This window comes from Lithobates pipiens, unplaced genomic scaffold, assembly GCF_037356315.1.
Source record: "Lithobates pipiens isolate NorthernLeopardFrog02 unplaced genomic scaffold, aLitPip1_a1.2 Scaffold_55, whole genome shotgun sequence".
Lineage (NCBI taxonomy): Eukaryota > Metazoa > Chordata > Amphibia > Anura > Ranidae > Lithobates > Lithobates pipiens.
Genome location: NW_027507877.1, coordinates 845,200 through 869,965, shown reverse-complemented (window position 1 = coordinate 869,965; position 24,766 = coordinate 845,200). Strand labels below are relative to the sequence as shown.

General features: G+C 44.9%; 1 protein-coding gene across 5 annotated transcripts in view; it reads left to right on the top strand.

Moving 5' to 3' along the window:
- LOC143957707 (cytosolic phospholipase A2 gamma-like) overlaps positions 1 to 24,766 on the top strand; it is a 174,562-nt gene that overhangs the window by 140,766 nt on the left and 9,030 nt on the right. For all 5 annotated transcript variants that reach the window (XM_077467401.1, XM_077467403.1, XM_077467404.1 and 2 more), the window contains 4 exons: positions 6,928 to 6,966; positions 12,794 to 12,844; positions 16,674 to 16,748; positions 17,866 to 18,023. In XM_077467401.1, the coding sequence (XP_077323527.1) occupies positions 6,928 to 6,966; positions 12,794 to 12,844; positions 16,674 to 16,748; positions 17,866 to 18,023 (323 nt within the window). The remainder of the gene's footprint in view (positions 1 to 6,927; positions 6,967 to 12,793; positions 12,845 to 16,673; positions 16,749 to 17,865; positions 18,024 to 24,766) is intronic.

Here is a 24,766-nt window from a genome sequence, read left to right as displayed (position 1 = left end):
TTTTTCTTTACAAAGCTAGATGGGTTAGTGTTCGATCGGTGGTGTCTATAGATGTGGGGATTGTAGTTTTTAGCATGGACTTCGCCCTTGTACACACGATCGGAGATTCCGACAACCAAATCCGTCGGAGTTATTCCGACGGATTAATTCCAGACGAGGTCCGGAAGTGGTGTCGCATACACATGGTCGGAGCAAGTTGTCGGATTTTCCGGTTGCCAAGAACGCGGTGACGTAAGCCGCGTACGACAGGACTAGAAAAGGGAAGTTCAGCACCATGTCCGGCACCCTTTGGGCTCCTTCTGCTGATCTCGTGTTTATCGCGTGTTAGTAGAAGTTTGGTGATAGACGATTCGCGCTTTTCAGATTAGTGATTCAGATCACTACCGCTCTTCGGTTTCTGCTTGTTTGTGCGTATCTGATAATCAGTGCGTGTAGTCATTAAGTATTTGTTTATCATTGTGGACTATATCTTGGTATAGTACGCTTTGAAAGGCATTTCTTATTGTCTGCTTGCTTCTGCTATTCAGGTCGTTCTTTCAGGCCTTGCTGTTTATCGGTGCTTTCTGTTGTACGTTCTGACCAGCCGACCGTTTTCAAACCATGTTTCGTCTATGTACTCATCGTACAGTTCGTGCTGTGCAGGGGCTTCGTGTTGAGGTTCTTACTTTGACACAAGCCCAGTCCATGAACAGGGAGGGGAGGCGTTTGTGGACCAAGAATTGGTTGCGCCAGTGTGACCAGTTCTCGCACATGCCTTTGCTCCGTGAGATCCGGAAGAATAATCCTGATGATTTCAGGAATTATCTCCAGATGACGGACCCCGTTTTTCACCGTCTGCTGGCTTTGCTGACCCCTTATATCACCAGGCAGGATACCTGCATGCGGCAAGCCATCACTCCGGAGCAGCGGCTCATCGCCACCTTGCGCTACTTGGCGACTGGGAGAAGCCTTCAGGACCGCAAGTTCTCTACAGGCATCTCCCCCCAGGCTCTTGGGATCATTATTCCAGAGACCTGTTCTGCCATCATTCAGGTCCTGCAGAAGGACTATATGAAGGTAAGTTTTATCCTTTAACATCACATTCTATGTATTTCATGATTTCTAATGTCTTGCATTTCTTTCCTCATTCCCTAATTACCATCATTGCAATATGTTCTAATTCATATACTCTGCCCCTTTGTCCTCAGGCATATTTGCCTCACTAACTTCCCCACCATGCTCTTCTTGGCCCATAAAACTATAGTCTAGTCACTTACCAATGTCTTTTGTCAGCTCCGTAGTATTGCTTTCCCCTAAACACCCCCAAAAATGTCTACAAATGTGATGTGTGTGCTTCAATTCATGCAGAGTGACTTTTTTTTTTTGGTTGTGCCAAACTCATTAGGAACCCCCCTCCCCCCATCTGCTGACTTTACCAAACCCAATACACACTATATCTACCTTTTTGATGGTCACATTTATGGATAAATTCACCAAAGCATGTAGTGCAAGGGCCTGCCTCAATACTTTCAAATGCTATCATTTTTTAATTTTTTCCCCTATTATTATCTTGATATGTAATAGCAGAATGTCAAAATGTGCTTCCATTTTGTTTTCTTTTTGTTATTATGACACTTCTTACCTGTCCGGTGGGCTGCCAATAGTGTAACTAAGGAGGGGCTTCCCAAAGTATCACACATTATTTAGGCATTCAGCTTTCAATCAAGTGGAGAGGGTTACCTGTCCAAAACATCCCCCCCTCATTTTTTAGCAAGGGCCCATCAGATGGGGGGGGGGGGGGGTGATGACTCTGCTAAAGGAACCTTATAGTTTAGGCTTTAAATACTCAGTTCCCAAAATGTTATACTAATCTTGGCCATAAATGTTGGTGTCTAATCTGCTTGTAATGTTGATTTGTCAAATTACGAATTTTTGGTCTTGTTTCACTCCACAGTGTCCTTCAACGCCGCGGGAATGGCAGACTGTGGCCTCCCACTTTGCCAGTCGTTGGGACTTTCCCAATTGTGGAGGTGCAATTGATGGGAAGCACGTCCGCATCGTCCCACCACCCAACTTGGGGTCGTACTATTTTAACTACAAGGGGTTTCATAGTATTGTGATGTTGGCGGTGGTGTCTGCGACCTATGACTTCTTGTATGTGGACGTGGGGCAAAATGGGCGGATGTCGGATGGTGGAGTGTTCTCACGGATGGAGTTCTACTGGCGTCTCCACAGTGGCAGTCTGGGCTTGCCAACCCCAGAGGAGAATCAGGAAGGACTCCCGTTCGTCTTTGTCGCGGATGAGGCGTTTGCCCTGGCGAACTATCTGATGCGGCCTTTCCCGATGAGGACCCTCACCCCGGACCAGAGTATGTTTAATTTCCGCCTGTCCAGAGCCCGAAGAGTGGTGAAGAACACCTTTGGAATACTGGCCAGCCGGTTCCGCCTTTTTTTAATGCCTATCCACATGGCGGAATACAAACTCAATCACATTGTGCTGGCGTGCTGTGTTCTTCACAATTTCCTAAAAAGACATTCTGCAAACTATGCGGTCTCAGTTGCCCAAGAAGCAGACTTGCTTGAAAATGATAACCTCACGGGCCTTGAAGCTGCTCGTCCTGGCTTGCCCCCCCCCCCCCAAAGCGCCCGTGAGGTTAGAACCCAATACATGGACTACTTTGTGGGTAGGGGGGCCATTGATATGCCAGACAATGTCTGAGCGGCATTTTAGGAATACATTTTTCTTTTAAACTCCAAGATTTGTTTTCATTTACTGCTTGGCTTGGTTTTAGGTGTCTCCTAGGTAAATTTATGTTTTTTTCTTGTTGTGCCTTTTTCACCAACAGTGCAAACCCAAGTTCTGAGCGAGATGAGGGGACAGTCTGTTCTTCAGATAATCTTATTATGTTGTGGGTCTGCTACACACACATCTTGTTTTTGGTAACTAATGTATGTAGTGCATTACCGACCAAAATCGTGCTTATTTTCAGCACCATGGCAGGAAAATGGCATGATTGTCCAAATTTACACCTCACTGTGGGTGTTTTTTACTAAAGGCACATCCACTATGCACTACAAGTGCACTGCAAAAGTACACCTGAAACTGCACTTGGAGTGCAAAGTGGAGTTGCCTTTAGTAAATAACACCCATTGTCACCGAAAATAACAATTTTACTCCAAATACATCTTTTGTGCAATGAAAAAGGAAGCCACACATTGTTGATAATTTTACTTTTTAATCCAAGCACATTCACATGTGCGTTTAGAAAAGGGTTCTACAACAAACCAACAAATTGGGTGTATCAAAAACAGTCTTTCGGGTAATTTTTTTTTCACTTTGTGTTTTTGTGTAAACAGGCATGTATCAAAGCGTAACATACAGAACACAGGAACTTACAAAGTTCAACTTTGAAAAGTGAAGACAATATCAGACATGAGTATGTACAAACTGGGCTGATATTGCCGTCATCACATGGGGTGTGACCCCTGGAAAATCCAAATTTGGAAGATGCACACAGTGTGTAAACATGTGCTATCTCCCATCATGGGGGATCAATGTACCTGTTTTGGGGCTGCAACCCCTTCATCTCAGCCACTTTACACAAAACACGTACATTGATCCCCCATGATGGGAGATAGCGCATGTTGACACACTCTGTGCATCTTCCAAATTTTGATTTTCAAAAAATACAAAAATTGTGGTTTAAAATCCAAAAAATAAAACCCTAGCTAGTTTGGGATGTTTCACACTCTCCCCTAAACATCAATGATGTTCTTCATTTTATTTTTAACATCATTGATGTTTTGCTGTATATTTTCTAAATTCCGATTGCACCCATTATCTCCCCAATCAGGATCTGGGCACTTTCACTGGAAAAATGGGATTCTTCTTCCACATCACCTACAAAACAAAGCAAAAAAACACATCATGTATTATAAATATGGTGACATGCATTGATGAGCTTACCGGAAGCTGTGTTACCGACACTCACCTGTTGTGGTGACAATTTGTCCAACTTCAACAATCTCTCCTTCCTCCTCCTCCTGCTCCTCTGCTTCTGGTTTTGGAATTTTGCCTTCTTTGGGAGGGGTGGGGTCCCTGAGGTCCTTGGACTTCCCGAGTCTTCTCTCCCCTATGAGAATGTAAAAAAAGAATAATTAGCACACAGAGGGCAGAAATAGGAATATGAAACATTGCTTGGAAGTGTTGTACAATTGTTTTTTTTGAGAGAACATTATTGGTGGACACTTTGTTAAGTTGGAATACTTACCTGCAGAACAATGTTTCTTACGAACAAATTAAACCATGAACTTGAAAGTGGCCATTTTAAAATGCACAACATGAAATCAAAGCACATGGAGCAGTATGCAAGCAAGAATAATCATATGAACACACGACAACTACTTACTTTTTTGAAGAACACGCTTGATCCTTCTGTACTGCTCGTGCTCCCTCGGTTTCAGGTCTGACCAGCGTTTTCTCAGTTGATCCATGGATCGGCGTACCCCAAAATTCTTCTGAAGACTCTTCACAACTTTATTCATGATCTTGGCCTTTCTGATATTTGGGTTTGGGTAAGGTCCATACTTCCCATCACAGTCGGTCCTGTTCAATATGTCCACCATCTCCAACATCTCTCCAAAAGACATATTTGAGGCCTTAAATCTTCTCTTCCTGGATCGGGACATTTCAGGCTCCGGGCTTTCCTCACCGTCCTCCTCGTTAGTGGAACTATTATTAGTGCGCACCTGCGTTCTCTCCGCCATGTGCTCTCCCCACTGCTCCAAAAGCGAAGGGGTCGGAAATAGTCTAGAAAGAACGTCATGGGCAGGCGGAGTTTCACGCATGGGCACTGTATATAAAACGCAACACGCGTGTGTCGTCCGTACGATCTGTGAACAGAGGGAGAAGCTGACGCGACGATCATGCAAACGAAGGTTAAATTTTGAACTTGGTACATCACTAGGCTATACTGCTTCTAGATTGAGGTCTGCATTAGTGGAGTTTAGCCTGACATTAGGGTTTGTCTTGTGTTGTGTCTTGCAGACATTATGGATGGGTTCAATGATCATAGCTTCCTCCCTCTGTTCATCGATAAATACAGAGAGATGCCCTGCCTGTGGCAAGTGACACACCCTCAGTACAGTAACAAACTAAAGAGGCAGGCAGCAATGGACAAACTGGTTGAGTTTGTAAAGCCAGTGGTCCCCAGGGCAGACGTCAACTGTTTAAAAAAGAAAATCGGTGGCCTGAGGAGTACATATCTGAAGGAGAGAAAGAAGGTGCTGAAGTCCATGCAATCTGGTGCTTCAGCAGATGACGTTTAAGTCCCCACCCTGTGGTATTATAACAGGATGCAGTTTCTGTCAGACCAGGCTGAGGTCAGGGAATCCCTCTCTACTCTTCCTTCCAGGCGTCCATCTTTGCTACATTCCACCCCTGCTGACTCTTCCGATGCCCAACCTGGGCCTTCCACTCAGGAAGAACTGGGGGAGCCCAGCTTGAGCCAGGTATAGTATTGTTGTACATATTTTGGTTGTATAAATGAATGATGTTAACTTGATTTTTGCTCACTAATTGCTGATTTTAAAAAGCGTTTGACACATCAATAGACAGTAGTGGCCAAAACCTTGGGGACAAGAAAGAAAAATGTTGGGCACACAATGATAGTCTTTTCTATTGGTTAACAATTTGCAACAGTCTTGATGTGAAAATTGTGTGTGTTTGATGAACCAAAAAATAAAACGATGTCCCTTTTTGATACACAGGAAGACCTCAGCCAGGAGGAGGGTGTGGAATGCAGCAGCCAGGAAGTGGCTGTGGGAAGTGGCAGCCAGGAGGAGGCGGGGGTAAGCGGCAACCAGGAGCCTCACAGAATGCCAGGTCCCTCCCCTCCGCCTTCCATCCAAAAGGGCGAGAAAGGGGGGGAATGTGGAGGAGTCGCCCTGAGGCTGATTGGTGAGGCATCAGCGGCCCTCCAAGCCAAACCCACCTATCAAGAGGCCTTTGCCGCCTTGGCTGCGTGTAAGCTTGAGAAAATGGAGGAGGGGCAACAGATCTTGTGTGAGGAGCTAATTATACACACCCTCAACAAGGGTCTGTTGGGCCAAATGACACAAACAACACACTTGTGTGATTTGGCCCATGCCCCTCCTCCTCCTCCTCCTTCTGCCACACCTCCAGCCCCACAGCCACAGCCTGGAAGGAAGTGTGGAAGGAAGACCAGAGTGTGATTACCTGGGTTTAGTCTGGTCTGACAGAAGATGCAGCCTCTTGTAGTACCACAATTCTGAGTGTGTAAAGGTGTGTGAATAGTGAAGGAAGGTGTAAAATCAAAAATCTCACACCAGAGGGATGGTGCGAATTGATATAAATGAGATAAAATCAATTATAAAGTGTAAATATAGCCAAAGTTCGGAAACCGGAGCGGATAGTCGGACAAGCCAGAAAGTCAGGAAGCCAGGAATCAGCGTAGTGGAACAGCAAGTAGGATCTGGAGCCAGAAGGAGCGTCAGCCAAGAAAGTCTTTAACAGGAACGCAGGACATAGTATCTGGAATGCTGACCAAGGCGAAGGCAGAGATCATCTGGGCTGGACGGCTTAAGTAGGCAGGACTGACGAGCAGGATCATCAACAGGTGAGTCACTGTGTAGAGATAGGCATTGGCAATTATCCGACAGCTGAGGGGCCAGCTCAGAGAAGGAAGGGCTGAGCCCAGCCCTGACAAGCCCCTAGACAGTGAGAACCCTGTGTGAGAGTTACCCCTTCTGACACCATGACACGGCGCTGCCCTGTCACAATAGATAGATAGATAGAACAATAAACTAAACAGCAATCTACCTTAACTGGTAATAATTAATATTTAATAATATGATGTTTAAAAATGTTACTAAACTGCACTTCAATAGAGGCATAGACATTTATTCTGTGTGTTTCATTTCATGCAGATCAGTCACACGTGACGCCCAGCCGGGAAGGGAATCTAGGTAGGTAATGCTTTGGATGACATGACACAATTAATATAATGCGGTAATTTGTATAAATCAAGTTGTGATCAGCCGGGGCTTCGTTGTGTAGGCGGGTGCGGAGGACACGGACGGCAACGAAAGCCCCATAGTGAGTCTACGGGTCACATCACTTCCTATTCATTTCACAGCCGGTGTCGGCCGTGTCCTCTGCAGAGCTTCCGCCGCTGGAGATCGGGCTGGATCGGATTCAAAAAAGGTATGTTTATTCATTTTTTTTCTTTACAAATCTAGACAGGTTAGTGTTAGATCGATGGTGTCTATAGATGCGGGGATTTTATTTTCTACCATGGACTTCCACTTTCTCCACCAGACCAAATTTTGACATTTTTGGTGTTTATGCAGCTAAAACTATTTGACCACTTTTATGTGATTAACCAGGTTATACCAAAATGTTTTTCACACCTTTATGTATTAGCACTAGGGATGAGCTTGATGTTCGAGTCGAACGTACGTTTGACTTGAACATCGGCTGTTTGCACGTTCGGCGAATACCGAACGTTATGGGCCGTTCGCGCAAAATTCGTGTGGTGCTCACAGCCCACAATGCACTGCGCCATCGCAGTGCATTCCTGGCTCATGATTGGCCAAGCATTCACTGTGATCCCGCATGCTAGGCCAATCACAGCGCCAGCAGCGAAGAAAGCAATAATTGGCCTCAGGCAAGATGCATAGCTATAAGGTCGCCAGTGCGGCAGCCTTGTGTAGTGTGTTCCGGCGTGCAGGGAAAGAGCAGCATAGGCAGGGACAGTGTGCTCTTTTCTCAGGCATCTGCAGTAGTTAGTGGGTGTTGTGTGCCTGCAGCCCAGCACAGTATACACCTGTATCTACCCTTTATTGCTGGTGTTCTCTCATACAGGCATCTGCAGTGGTTGGTTGGTGTTGTGTGCCTCCAGCACAGTATACACCTGTATCTACCCTTCCTTGCTGGTGTTCTATCATACAGGCATCTGCAGGAGTTAGTGGGTGTTGTGTGCCTGCAGCCCAGCACAGTATACACCTGTATCTACCCTTTATTGCTGGTGTTCTCTCATACAGGCATCTGCAGTGGTTGGTTGGTGTTGTGTGCCTCCAGCACAGTATACACCTGTATCTACCCTTCATTGCTGGTGTTCTATCATACAGGCATCTGCAGGAGTTAGTGGGTGTTGTGTGCCTGCAGCCCAGCACAGTATACACCTGTATCTACCCATTATTGATGGTAATCTCTCATACAGGCATCTCCCGTAGTTAGTTGGTGTTGTGTGCCTCCAGCACAGTATACACCTGTATCTACCCTTTATTGCTGGTGTTCTCTCATACAGGCATCTGCAGTAGTTAGTGGGCGTTGTGTGCCTCCAGCACAGTATACACCTGTATCTACCCTTTATTGCTGGTGTTCTATCATACAGGTATCTGCAGGAGTTAGTGGGTGTTGTGTGCCTCCAGCACAGCACAGTATACACCTGTATCTACCCTTTATTGCTGGTGTTCTATCATAAAGGCATCTGCAATAGTTAGTGGGTGTTGTGTGCCTACAGCACAGCACAATATACACCTGTATCTACACTTTATTGCTGGTGTTCTCTCATGCAGGCATCTGCAGGAGTTAGTGGGTGTTGTGTGCCTCCAGCACAGCACAGTATACACCTGTATCTCCCCTTTATTGCTGGTGTTCTATCATAAAGGCATCTGCAGTAGTTAGTGGGTGTTGTGTGCCTACAGCACAGCACAATATACACCTGTATCTACACTTTATTGCTGGTGTTCTCTCATGCAGGCATCTGCAGGAGTTAGTGGGTGTTGTGTGCCTCCAGCACAGCACAGTATACACCTGTATCTCCCCTTTATTGCTGGTGTTCTATCATAAAGGCATCTGCAGTAGTTAGTGGGTGTTGTGTGCCTACAGCACAGCACAATATACACCTGTATCTACACTTTATTGCTGGTGTTCTCTCATGCAGGCATCTGCAGGAGTTAGTGGGTGTTGCGTGCCTCCAGCACAGCACAATATACACCTGTATTTACACTTTATTGCTGGTGTTCTATCATACAGGCATCTGCAGGAGTTAGTGGGTGTTGTGTGCCTCCAGCACAGCACAGTATACACCTGTATCTCCCCTTTATTGCTGGTGTTCTATCATAAAGGCATCTGCAGTAGTTAGTGGGTGTTGTGTGCCTACAGCACAGCACAATATACACCTGTATTTACACTTTATTGCTGGTGTTCTATCATACAGGCATCTGCAGGAGTTAGTGGGTGTTGTGTGCATCCAGCACATCATACTCCTGTATCTAACCTTTATTGATGGTGTTCTACCATAGAGGCATCTGCAGTAGTTAGTGGGTGTTGTGTGCTTCTAGCACAGCACATTATGCACCTGTATCTACCCGTTATTTCTGGTGTTCTATCATACAGGCATCTGCAGTATGATAGAACAGGCCGTTTGCAAGTAGGAGACGTTTGTGAGTTGGATGTTTGAAAGTAGGGGCCTGCCCTATATGCTCTGCAGAAATGGGGGCCTAAGGTGTTTCCACAACACTGTAAGCCCTCAAAGTGACTCTCGGTGGGTGCAGGAACGGGCCCTGCTGTGAAATATTATCTGAAGAATTGTAATTACCTGACCCTGTTAAACAGGGAAACACGTGGCACTTCACAGGCATACTACAGACACCCCCCAGGCACCATATTTAAAGGATTATTTCACTTTTTTTTCACTTTAATCGTCATCAAAATCAGTGCTCCCGAAAAAACTGAAGTTTTTAAAAACATTTTAGGCATTGACCCATGTCCCCTGGGGCAGGAGCCAGGTCCCCAAACCCTTTTTGGGACAATATCTTGCATATTAGGCATTAAAATTAGCACTTTCAATCCGTTTGAAAGTTCTGGTGCGAACCGAACCGGGGAGGGGGGGTTCGGCTCATACCTAATTATCACGTATGAGTTGTTTGGTATTTTTAAGTGTACCTTGAATATGTATTTTTATTATACAGTAGTTATAAACCTTTGACAAGAAAAATGAACAAAATATAACCTATATAGTAGTGTGTCCATCCAAAGCACCGAGTGTGATTTCTCCCTGCTGTCACTGGTACTAATCAGTGCTAATACTATGCACTGTCACTGTACTAATGACACTGGCTGGGAAGGGGTTAACATCGTGGACAATCCAGGGGGTTATAATGTGTGCCTAACAATGTTTACCATGTGCTGTTTTTACTAAGCTACGTGGTGGATTTTAACCACTTAGCGCCTGTCCGCATTGCCCTGCAAAGAATGCCCGCTGTAGACAAAGTGACGTAGTCAGGGCGTGACACAGTCAGGGCGGTGTGTGTGTGCCCCCCTACCTGCAGATAGAAAATGACATACATGTACGTGATTTAGCACAGCAGGGCTGCCCTGTTGCAGTATAATTGTGCTGGGCAGTCCTGAATAAAGAGATACAAAGTAACATTGTTTATAAACATTGATCAGACAGGAGATAGAGAGATACTAAGTAACATTGTTTATAACCACTTCAGCCCAGGAGAAGAATTTACCACCTTCCTGACCAGAACACTTTTTGTGATTCGGCACTGCGTCGCTTTAACTGACAATTGAGCGGTCGGGCGACGTGGCTTCCAAACAAAATCCACGTCTTTTTTTCCCCCACAAATAGAGCTTTCTTTTGGTGGTATTTGATCGCCCCTGCCGTTTTTTATTTTTTGCGCTATAAACAAAAAAGAGCAACAATTTTGAAAAAAAAAAACGCATTATTTTTTACATTTTGCTATAATAAATATCCCCCACAAAATATAGAAAAAAAAATATTTTTCCTCAGTTTAGGCCCATACGTATTCTTCTACATACTTTTGGTAAAAAAAAATTAAAATTGCAATAAGCGTTTATCGTTTTGCGCAAAAGTTATAGCGTCTACAAGGTAGGGGATAGTTTTATGGCATTTTTATTAATTTTATTAATTAACCTTTTTTTTACTAGTAATGGCGGCGATCAGCAATTTTTATTGTGACTGCGACATTATGGCGGACACATCGGAGATTTTAGACACATTTTTGGGACCATTGTCATTTATACAGCAATCAGTGCTATACAAATGCAGTGATTCCTGTGTAAATGACACTGGCAGTGAAGGGGTTAACCACTAAGGGGCAGTGTAGGGGTTAAATATGCCCTAGGGGTGTGTTTCTAACTGGGGGGGGGGGCGTGGATACATGTGACACATCACTGATCTCTGCTCCCTGTGCCAGTCACTAGGCAGGAGGGGGAGATGCTTGTTTACATTAGCATCTCCCTGTTCTTCCTCCCCGTTAGACGATCACGGGCGTGTGCGCGCCCACAGGCCGCCTCTTAAAGGGCCACATACAGGTACGTTAGTTTGCCTGTACGAGCCCTTCTGCCGAAGTATATTGGTGTGAGGTGGTAAGCAAGCGTTTAAACATTGATCAGACAGCAGATAGATACAAAATAACATTGTTTATAAACATTGATCAGATGGGAGATGGAAAGGTACAAAGTAACATTGTTGGACAAACTCCTATCTGACATAATGCAGCAGGGATGTGTAGTCAGGGGAGGCATCCCGTACATCCCGTACATCGCGTACATCCCATACATCTAGTACATCCCATACATCCAGCACATCCCATACATCCCGTACATCCAGTACATCTCGTACATCCCCTACATCCAGTACATCCAGTACATCCCATACATCTAGTAAATCCCATACATCTAGTACATTCTGTATATTTAGTACATCCCGTACATTCCAGACATCCAGTATATGCCGTACATCCCATACATCCCATACATCCAGTACATCCCGTCCATCCCATACATGTAGTACATTAGTACATCCCGTACATCCCCTATATCCCGTACATCCAGTACATCCCCTACATTTAGTACATCCAGTACATCCCGTACATCCAGTACATCCAGTACATCCAGTACATCCCATACATCTAGTACATCCTGTACATCCCGTACATCCCATACATCTAGTACATCCCGTACATCCCATACATCAGTATATCCAGTACATCCCGTACATCCAGTACATCCCGTACATCCTGTACATCCTGTACATCCCGTACATCCAGTACATCCCGTACATCCCGTACATCCCGTAGATCCAGTACATCCAGTACATCCCGTACATCCCGTACATCCTGTACATCCTGTACATCCCGTACATCCCGTACATCCCGTACATCCTGTACATCCCGTACATCCCGTACATCCCGTACATCCTGTACATCCTGTACATCCAGTACATCCCGTACACCTAGTACATCCCATACATCTAGTACATTCCGAACCTTCAGTTCATCTAGTACATTCCGTACATCCCGTACATCCTGTACATCCCGTACATCCTGTACATCCCGTACATCCTGTACATCCCGTACATCCAGTACATCCCGTACATCCCGTACATCCTGTACATCCTGTACATCCAGTACATCCCGTACACCTAGTACATCCCATACATCTAGTACATTCCGAACCTTCAGTTCATCTAGTACATTCCGTACATCCCGTACATCCCGTACATCCTGTACATCCCGTACATCCTGTACATCCCGTACATCCCGTACCTTCAGTTCATCTAGTACATTCCGTACATCCCGTACATCCTGTACATCCCATACATCCCTTACAACACATACACCCCATACATCTTCATATGACATTTGATAAACATTCCCTCCATTCAGAAATACATTTCCAGAAAACTGTCTTTTATTCTTCTGTACATGTGACATTTGGGGTGATACTGATGGCATCTTCTTTCACTTCATACAGAAATGGCAAAGAACCCACACCTTCGTACATCCTGGTGGGATATAATAAAAGGTATGTAATGCAGGAGAAATGATTTATTAGATGAAGCATTATTAATGTTACCTCGTTATCTAGAACAGGGGTCTCCACATTTGCAATACAAGAGACACATATTGTATTACACATATTTGCAGGCTGAAAAAATCCCCATCAGTCACCACATACATCACAGGGGGGTATGATCTCCATGTATAAATACATAAGGGGGGATATGATCTCCATGTATAAATACATAAGGGGGGATATGATCTCCATGTATAAATACATAAGGGGGGATATGATCTCCATGTATAAATACATAAGGGGGGATATGATCTCCATGTATAAATACATAAGGGGGGATATGATCTCCATGTATAAATACATAATGGGGGATATGATCTCCATGTATAAATACATCACGGGGGGATATGATCTCCATGTATAAATACATCACAGGGGGATATGATCTCCATGTATAAATACATAAGGGGGGGGGGGTATGATCTCCATGTATAAATACATAAGGGGGGATATGATCTCCATGTATAAATACATAAGGGGGGATATGATCTCCATATATAAATACATAAGGGGGATATGATATCCATGTATAAATACATAAGGGGGGATATGATCACCATGTATAAATACATAAGGGGGGATATGATCTCAATGTATAAATACATAATGGGGGATATGATCTCCATGTATAAATACATAAGGGGGATATGATCTCCATGTATAAATACATAAGGGGGGATATGATCTCCATATATAAATACATAAGGGGGATATGATATCCATGTATAAATACATAAGGGGGGATATGATCACCATGTATAAATACATAAGGGGGGATATGATCTCAATGTATAAATACATAAGGGGGGATATGATCTCCATGTATAAATACATAAGGGGGGATATGATCTCCATGTATAAATACATAAGGGGGATATGATCTCCATGTATAAATATATAAGGGGAGGATATGATCTCTATGTATAAATATATAAGGGGAGATATGATCTCCATATATAAATACATAAGGGGGGATATGATCTCCATGTATAAATATATAAGGGGATATATGATCTCCATGTATAAATACATAAGGGGGGATATGATCTACATGTATAAATACATAAGGGGGGATATGATCTCCATGTATAAATACATAAGGGGGGATATGATCTCCATGTATAAATACATAATGGGGGATATGATCTCATGTATAAATACATAAGGGGGGGTATGATCTCCATGTATAAATACATAAGAGGGGATACGATCTCCATGTATAAATACATAAAGGGGAATATGATCTCAATGTATAAATATATAAGGGGGATATGATCTACATGTATAAATACATAAGGGGGGGGTATGATCTCCATGTATAAATACATAAGGGGGGATATGATCTCCATGTATAAATACATAAGGGGGGATATGATCTCCATGTATAAATACATAAGGGGGGATATGATCTCCATGTATAAATACATAAGGGGGATATGATCTCATGTATAAATACATAAGGGGGGATATGATCTCCATGTATAAATACATAAGGGGGATATGATCTCCATGTATAAATACATAAGGGAGGATATGATCTCCATGTATAAATACATAAGGGGGATATGATCTCATGTATAAATACATAAGGGGGGATATGATCTCCATGTATAAATACATAAGGGGGGATATGATCTCCATGTATAAATACATAAGGGGGATATGATCTCCATCTATAAATACATGATGGATATACTGTACAGGTCTTACTAATGATTTTGCTTGCTTTAGAAACTGTAGCTTGGCTTTGCACGCTTTTATTAAGCTCATAATCTCCTAGAACACTCAGGTCCTTCTCCACCATCGACTGAAGAACCCAAAACTCAAGTCCAATAAGAGCACCAAACAAACTTCCAAGAGTTTAAAGTGTAAGTTCATTAAGGTGTAAGGTGAACTTTCACAAGACCCCGTCCTCATTTCCCCCCCCCCCCCCCCCCGCTGACCGATCTCCCATTCTGAGCCCTGCTATTAGCCGCCTCACGGCTCCGGGGCTTAGAAATGCCCTCGGCATTCATGAGTCTTCTACCTGGCTGAGAGGACGGGCTACGACGGTCCTGATTGGTCGGTTGCCCATGTGAGGGCACCAACCGATTAGAAGGCTCCTAAACATCCCCCCTGGCAGGGAGTATGTTTAGGAGATTAAGCTCTGAGGGGGGCTATAGCAGGGTTCAGAACGGGATTGCAGGTCACCGGGACTAAGGGGGAGGGGAGGGGTGAGGAGGAGGTCCTGTGTAAGTTCACCTTACACATTTTTTTGTAAAGGTGAACTTACCCTTTAAGGTTTTTAATAACTATTGATTTTTATCAGAAAAAAAATTCAAGTACTTTTTTGGGGTGGCAAGAACTTTTCCCCTTCACCGGGGATTAGGAATTCAAACTCAGGTAAGAAAATGCCAAGTATATCTGCCATCTACTGATGTAAACGTATTCAGGGAGTTAGGCCAATGTAAGTTAATGCAGAAAAGGTTTCCCCCCCCCCCCCAACATGCCCGAGGAGAAGATATTAAAGTGATCTGGGGATATCCTTATATTAGTTTTCTAGCCCTCATGAAGGGGACGTTTCGGACCTTCAAAGTCCTTTTTGGATTGGGTCCCACCGACTTTTACTGGAATAGTCAGTGGTGAGGAGCTTCAATTGTATTTTTTTTTTTCCATTATACTACAAGCCAAGGAGATCCTGTGGGGTGTAGAAGCCCACCTGCCCAGGGTACATCAACCTCAATACTATAAGACAGTAATACCGATGAGATAACCCTACACGCTGTTTTTTTTTAAAATTCTTTGTTTTTCATTGCCGGCATTCTTTTTGTTTACATTCAGCTGTCAGTGAGGAAGCCCCCCGCTGACAGCTGATTAGTCATCGGTTGTTAAAGTGGTTGTAAACCCTTACAAACCACCTTGACCTACAGGTAAGCCTAGATTAAGGCTTACCTGTAGGTCCAAGAAATATCTCCTCCCAAACCTATACGGTTTAGGAGATATTTGCCCGAAGACAGGCACCGCTGTCTATGGCGCATGCACCGTAGACAGCAGCGCGCAGGCGCACTGAGCGTGGCATCGTCGATGACGAAGATGCCGCGCAATGCCGCGCGTCTCGGCTCCCGTGCGCATGCGTGGGAGTGACGTCATCGCCGCTCCGGCGGATCACAGCGCCGGAGCAGCGAGACCCACGGAGACCCACCAAGAAGATGGAGGCTCGGAACTACAGGGGACAGCAGTGACTTCGCTGGCTCCTGTGTCAGGTAAGTGACACATAATGGACTACTATGCGATGCGATGCGATGCATAGTAGTCCATTATGCTTTGCCTTTGCAGGGATTGAAAGAGGAAGTAACACCCATCAGGGTTTACTTCCTCTTTAAGGACTGGCTACCTGGCCCGCTCCGTCACAACCGTTTATTCTTCCCACAGAATTTGAAATCGGTCGATATTTTTTTTTAACCAATCCGAATTCGAATTATTCTGAAAATGTGGAATTCGTTAGAAAACTCTAAACGAAAAAAAAACAATAAAAAACGAAACGACATCCGAAAGGAATCAGCAAAACAAAACTGGTAACACAAGAAATCTATCCGAAACTAAACACAGCACATTTTTCTGTGGTGCTCATGTCTATTTGGGGGGTCCATATTTACGGGGATAATGTACGCTGCTTTGCACAAAGTTAACACTGCGATCATTTCCTCTTGTCTGACAATGCTTCGGGTTGCTTTAAAGAAAATGTTATTTTTTTTTGTTTTGTTTTTGTTTTCTCTGAACGTCTATGTTGATACTATAGTGACAAAGAACATCGCATATTGTTTAGCGAAGTGGGAATGGGGAACGACAAACAATTTCCTCTACCAATGCAAAGGTGAGTGTACCGTATGTGTGACATTGTGACAAAGAAACGTTCTTTAACTGACAATTGTGCGGTCGTGCGACGTGGCTCCCAAACAAAACTGTCGTTCTTTTTTTCCCACAAATAGAGCTTTCTTTTGGTGGTATTTGATCACCCCTGCGGTTTTTATTTTTTGCGCTATAAACAAAAATATTGTGACAATTTTGAAAAAAACGCATTATTTTTTACTTTTTGTTATAATAAATATCCCCCAAAAATATATAAAAAAACTTTTTTTTCCCCTCAGTTTAGGCCGATACGTATTCTTCTACATATTTTTTGTAAAAAAAATCGCAATAAGCGATTATTGATTGCTTTGCGCAAAAGTTATAGCGTTTACAAAATAGGGATAGTTTTATGGCATTTTTATTAATCATTTCTTATTATTTTTGTTTTTACTAGTAATGGTGGTGATCAGCGATTTTTATTGTGACTGCGACATTGTGGCGGACACATCGGACATTTTTGACACATTTTTGGGACCATTGTCATTTATACAGCAATCACTGCTATATAAATGCAGTGATTCCTGTGTAAATGACACTGGCAGTGAAGGGGTTAACCACTGGGTGGCAGTATAGGGGTTAAGTGTTCCTAGGGGTGTGTTACTAACTGTGGGGGGGGGTTGGGCTTTCATTTAGTGAACACTGATCTCTGCTCCAATCACATGGAGCAGAGATCAGCGTCACTAGTTGCTAGGCAGAATGGAGAAATGCTGTTTATACGGCATTTCCTCCATTCAGCCGTCCTGTGAGACGATCGCGGGTATGCCCGCAGCAATCGAGTCCGCGGGTCCCGCGACCGGACTCACGGGGGTCCCGACCAGCGCGGGAGCACGCCGGCGGCGGCGCGCTCCCGATGGCAGGGCGGTATTGAAGATTGGACGTACATGTACGCCAATATGCCTGCCCGTGCCATTCTGTCGACGTACATCGTCATGCGCTGGTCGGGAACCGGTTAAAGGAGGGGCAAGGTAGGGGTTGGGTGGGGCAACTGGTGGCGAGTAACTCCTAAGGCCAGGCTAGTACATCAGGACTTGAAATTTTAAACCCTGATATTATTTTTATTATTATTATTATTTATTTCACAGATAAAATCCCAGAAGACAGCGACCTCGTTGATAAAGAGCTCATCCATCTGGTCGATGCCGGGTTGGAAATTAATACTCCGTACCCGTTAGTGTTGCCTCCTCTTCGCAAAGTAGATCTGATTTTATCTTTTGACTTCAGTCTTGGAGATCCATTCAGGGTAACCACATTTTATTATCATTCAATGCAACTCGCCAACAGCAGATATAAAACCGATTGAAAACACAAGTGATGAAATAATTATGGCCAAGGAGCTGAACTGCCCTGGGTTCAGTTCAAGTGGTGTTCTGCAAACTTCAAATATATTTAGAATAGATAAATACTGTTGCGCACAACCTCGCCAGATGAATTAGGTTTAACTATAGAAAGCTGCTCTTTACCTTTTTGAGAAAGTCACGTGGTATGTGACGCAACGCGTCAGGGAGGAGTCTAGGTGTCGATCGTCGCTTCCGGTCGCGGCCGAGGCCCGGAAGTACCATTGTTTACATCTGCGAATTACTGGATTAAAAATGTAAGTGTGGATATTTTATTAATAAAGTGGATTTAACTATACTACACATTGGCGGCCCCCTTATTCTCTTATATATAACCCGGATTGTGAATTTTGGAGGAAATAAGCTGGTGATCCGGAGGTTGTATTTTTAAAGAGGTGGAAGATTACTTACCAACCACCCCTCAAGCGTGATCCGGTCCTTAGGGACCTTGATTAGAGGTGAGAGGCTGGGGGAAACAAGGGGTGCACTTGAAGCACTGAAGTGTGGAGGAACGGTGTTACCTACACTCGGTTTTCACATTGCGTGATTACCATCATCTTTTGGACTGATTGCACATTTTTTGGAGTGGACAGTTTTCATTTGCACTTTGCACTGGATATCTGTTTTTGAGTAACCTAAGTTCTTTAATATGTTTATCCTTTTGGTATGACTGTATGTTATGCGATTCACACCATCGCACTATCGCAGGGATTGATTGATTGATGCAATTATTATTACTTTGTCATACTGATACTTTTATGCACTTTACTATTGTTGTTTTGTCATATTGATACTTCTATGCACTTTACATTTTTTGCACTATTTTTACATTTTTTGCACATTTTTTAATGCACTGTATGAATTTTTAATTATAGATGTTATTTATTTATATTAATATATTTACATATTTTGGAGAATTCACATTTAGTAGTATTTATGTATTTTAGTTAGCGCCACATAAATTACCCCCCGTATCAGTTCAAATATATTTAGACGCCAAACCCTAACCCCACTGAAATCAATGGGAGCCAAATCTGTCATACTAAAAAAATAAAATAGGCTGGTGACAGATACTCGGGTACTCTGATGGGCTGGTGACAGGTAATCGGGTACTCTGATGGGCTGGTGACAGATACTTGGGTACTCTGATGGGCTGGTGACAGATACTTGGGTACTCTGATGGGCTGGTGACAGGTAATCGGGTACTCTGATGGGCTGGTGACAGATACTTGGGTACTCTGATGGGCTGGTGACAGATACTTGGGTACTCTGATGGGCTGGTGACAGATACTCGGGTACTCTGATGGGCTGGTGACAGATACTTGGGTACTCTGATGGGCTGGTGACAGATACTTGGGTACTCTGATGGGCTGGTGACAGATACTTGGGTACTCTGATGGGCTGGTGACAGATACTCGGGTACTCTGATGGGCTGGTGACAGATACTTGGGTACTCTGATGGGCTGGTGACAGATACTTGTGTACTCTGATGGGCTGGTGACAGATACTTGGGTACTCTGATGGGTTGGTGACAGATACTTGGGTACTCTGATGGGCTGGTGACAGGTACTTGGGTACTCTGATGGGCTGGTGACAGATACTTGGGTACTCTGATGGGCTGGTGACAGATACTTGGGTACTCTGATGGGCTGGTGACAGATACTCGGGTACTCTGATGGGCTGGTGACAGATACTCGGGTACTCTGATGGGCTGGTGACAGATACTTGGGTACTTTGATGGGCTGGTGACAGATAATTGGGTACTCTGATGGGCTGGTGACAGATACTTGGGTACTCTGATGGGCTGGTGACAGATACTTGGGTACTCTGATGGGTTGGTGACAGATACTTGGGTACTCTGATGGGCTGGTGACAGATACTCGGGTACTCTGATGGGCTGGTGACAGATACTTGGGTACTCTGATGGGCTGGTGACAGATACTCGGGTACTCTGATGGGCTGGTGACAGATACTTGGGTACTCTGATGGGCTGGTGACAGATACTTGGGTACTCTGATGGGCTGGTGACAGATACTTGGGTACTCTGATGGGCTGGTGACAGATACTTGGGTACTCTGATGGGCTGGTGACAGATACTTGGGTACTCTGATGGGCTGGTGACAGATACTTGGGTATTCTGATAGGCTGTTGACAGATATTCAGGTACTCTGATGGGCTTACAGCCAGGTACTCTGGTGGTCTGGTAACAGGGACTCAGGTACTCTGATGTACCGGTGACAGATAATCAGGTATTCTGATAAGCTTACAGCCAGGAACTCTTGTACTCTGATGGGCTTGCAGACAGGTACTCTGGTACTCTGATTTGCTGGTAACAGGCCAGTTACAGAGCCCCCCGCCCCAAAAAACCCACCCCCCCATGTTGAGGGCATGTGGCCAGGTATTCAGGAGGGGCACTCGCTCATCTCCCCTTTCCTGACCTGCCAGGCTACATGCTCAGATAAGGGTCTGGTATGAATTTTGGGTGGACCACACGTCGTTTTTAGTTTTTTAATTGTGGTGTGAGGTTCCCCTAAAAATACATACCAGACTTGACTATTTATTTACTGGCAAATGTTTTTTTTTTTTTTGTCAGTGGAGAAGCCCCTTGACACCTGATGACTTATTGGTTGTTAAGGACACCACGGTCGGATTCCTGACCCCGCTCCTTAACAACCAGCTTTTACCGCTCCCTGATTGGGTAAAGATTTGCCCAATCATGGTGTAGAATGCACTGTGAAGCACACAGTGTATTTGTAGAGCATTCGGCACCCAGCATTCGGGTACCCGCCAAACACCCTGCAAATTCGGGTGTTTCCCAAACAGGGTGAGCAAACAAGCAGGACAAAACTCTGGATAGCCGCACACTGGAAAAAGACTTGAAATCCCATCTTTAATTGAAACAACGTGGGTCACATCAAAACAAAGTAAAAAAAAAATCACAGCAAAAGGAATAACAGGGTACAGCAAAATTCTGACGCGTTTCACACTGCAATCAGTGCTTACTCATAGCTTTTTGACAATTATCCTACAAATGGCCAGAATTGAGAATAGCCCCCTGTTCTGTTTGTATCTTTTAAAATACTTTGTAGTAAATCAAGGAAGTAGAACTCCCCATAGTATATTAATACTGTATGCTTTTCCTAAACAAGAATGCTGCATATACAAGCCAAAAAAATACAAGGCATACAAAGTACTACAAACATGAAAACCACACACATGCACATACTATCTAACCTTTCTACAAATGAGCATTGACAATGGTCTGTATGCGATAGGGATACACTAACAAATCACATAGCTTGGGTTATAGTAGCTTCATGATCCCTATAAACAGCAAGGACTCCAGGCTATTTGAGCAATTGCAGAATTTGGGCTCTCTCCTAGTGTAGATTTATCGTCATCCCCAGGTGACGTTCCTTCTCTAGCACAGACTTTCCTTTGTTTTCTTTTTCTTGTTATGGAGCTCCTCTTTCAGATGATGCTGCTAGCCTTTTATTTAGAAAGTTTGGGTAGACATTCCCACATGGGTATGTCCCTTTACCTCTTCCTTTCTGCATCAGTTTCTATGAGAGAAGCATTTGCTTTTTAAAATTATTTTATTGGTATAGAAAGAAGAAGATAACAAAAAAGTACAGTAGCAGTCTCATGCCGCGTACACACGATCGGAATTCTCGTTGGAAAAAGCTCTGATGGTTTTCCTGTCGGAATTCAGCTAAAACTATCTTGCCTACACAAGGTCACACCAAATTCCGACCGCCAAGCACTCGGTGTCAAGTACCTGGTGGTTGAGCCCACGGATGCTGGGAGCGGCAACTCGTATTCCTCCGGCTCAGGAACTCCTGGTAGAGAGGACAGAGGTTCGAGAGCGCGGAAGGGGCACAAGCGCCTAGCAGGACACTGGTGCAAGGGCTAGTCCAGCTCCAGAAACTGAGGAGGACCAGATGCAGGCTGGAACTTGGGTCAGCAGGAAGCAGGAGCTGCAGGAACACACACACACTGGAGAGGCGGGGAAGGTGTATTGTAGTACGGTTCACTCTGCAGATCTTCAAGCAGGTAGAGTAGAATACTGGAAGGCAGGACCAGTAGAGGAACAGCAGGCTAGACGTAGTCGTGGACAGGCTGGGTCAGGAACAGGCAGGCAGGTAAGGCACCGAATCAGCAGGCAGGAGGATCGTCAGACAAGCCGGGGTCGTAGGCAGACAGCAAGCACGGAGTAATCAGGGGTAAGCCGAGTCACAAGAGTAAGCAGGAATCAAACAGATACAGGGGGGGTCTCTTCAGGAACGCTGTAGACCGGACAGCAAGGAGGCAAGGTAACAGGTCCCTTTTAATAACCCTTTTGGTGCCAAGAGCTGTCACACCGCGCTCACGCGTCCGTGCGCGCACAAACCTCTCCGCGCACCCACGTACGCCCAACATCACCAACGCGCACCCGCGTGCGCCCACCAGCGTTAACGTGCACCCGCGTGCGCCCACCAACATTAATGCGCACCCGCGTGTGCCCATCAGAGCAACCACGCACCCGCGTGCGCCCTCCTGCGTTAGCGCGCACCCGCATGCGCCGACTGGCACTTTTACCAAGGACTTTGCGGATAGAACCTCCAGGGACAGTCGGACGACCGGGATGACCTTCTTGACACGCGGTGACGTAAAACACGTATGACAGGACTAGAAAAAGGAAGTTCAATACCTAGTAGCCAATAGCCTCCATCTCGTGGTTGAATCTGAGCATGCATGTGTTTTTGAGCGTCAGAATTGCATACACACGATCGGAATTTCCAATAGAAAGTTTTTCCATCGGGAAAATTGAGAACATGCTATCAATTTTTTGCTGGCGGGAATTCGGCCAGCTAAATTCTGATGGAGCATACACACGTTCGCATTTTCCGATGAAAAGCTCTCATCGGTCTTTTGCTGGCCAAAATTCTGATCGTGTGTATGCGGCATTAGGTTATAGAGTGAATAATATCACACCAGTTTCGCGGGTACGCAGTCCATAGTAGTTTGGTGAGAAAAATACACATAACAGACAAATAACATGCAGTAGTTATTAGTTAACTCTATGCATGGGGATGTAATCAATCCCAAGTGGTAAGCTATAACAAACATGAGGGGCAGAGAGGGAGGGATTACTCCTCATGGTGATTAAACACCTTTGGGATGCATTGTTATCCAAATGTCAAGAACTATTAAGGTTTTTAGGTAGGGGTATTGGGCTGGACCATTTGGGAGGACAACATAGGCTGCTGGTAGAGATTAAGTGCAGCAGTGACTGCATGAAATGAGGTGCTGCCACCGTTGCATGCATTCCATTGAATGAATGGGCTGCCCCCCTTTGGAGTAGTCTGTGTTTTTGTGTGAAAAAGGATGTCAGAGAACCATCGTAACTAACGTTTGTTCCCTCATGCCAGCCGCCAATCTTCATTCCTCCAATACGAACGTGCATACGCCATGTCGTAGGCAAGAACAAACAAGTCCCAGACCAAGCACGCGCACTGGTGCACCCACAAGAACAGGTGTGCATGAGCACGCGCACACGCCAACGATTCAGGGCACACAGCGCCCTATTTACAGGAAGAGCTTACTCAGTGTCAGTGCTAGATTGCCTTTGGCTCTTTCCTCTGTACTCATTGCTGTCTTGCCTTGATTGATCCTGATCCTGAACACCCAGCTTCGTTTGACCACTCTCTCGTATTATCCCTGCATCCTTGTCTGCCTCTGCTACCTGCATCGACCCCAGCTTGGAATTCTGACTACAGTTCTGTCTCCCAATATAGTACCCCGCCTGCCAGTCTGTATCCAACCTCTTCCTGTCCCGACTACGAGCCTGCCTTCCGATTGTGTAATTCACTGCCAATCTGTTGCCGACACCTGCCTGCTCCTGACTCTGCAAGTGACCCTGTCAGACTTCTCCCAGACTAATCCGGTGATCAGTGTCTCACCTCCTCCGTGAAGGCTCCGGTGTTCCTGATCTTCAGCCACCTTTCTACAGGAACCTGCACCCTTCTATTGCACTAGCAGTTCCTGTCTCAACCTCCAGGGGTGCTAGGACAGGGACCGTGCAAGAGGCCGTCCTCGTCATTTCAGTCTCCACTGCAAGATACGTAGTAGGTAGTAGTAGGAGGCCGGTGGGGAAATTAGGAGGGGAGGGGGGATGGAGGAGGTGGGGATAGGTCCCAGTGGGCGGGTTGTATTAAATAGGCTTAGGGGGTCTTCATTCAATGTTCTCTAGAGACATAGGGAGGGGGGTTATGGGGACAGTAGCATTTGATCAAAGTCAGAAGGGAAATAGTGATCCATAGCGGTTTTATTTTCTGATAGAGTAGCTTCCTTTTTAGCATTGATCACTTTAGCATGGATCATGGCCTTGGTGACCCTATTTTTGGTTTCAGTGATGTTAAGGTGTGGAGATTTCCAGGCCTCCGTGATGGTTTGCTTCACTGGGGTAAGAACCTGCAAGACGAGTTAAAATTTTGGACAGTTTACTTCCGGAGGCCTTTTATTACGTAGGGCTGTGGGCGGGTTAGTGTCCAGCGGCCCTTTGAACAATGTTGAAAGAATAGGAAAAATTTCCGTCCAGGACGTTTGGGCCAGTGGGCAGGTCCACCAGATATGGAGGTGCGTACCGGCATCTGGGCAACCTCAGAAG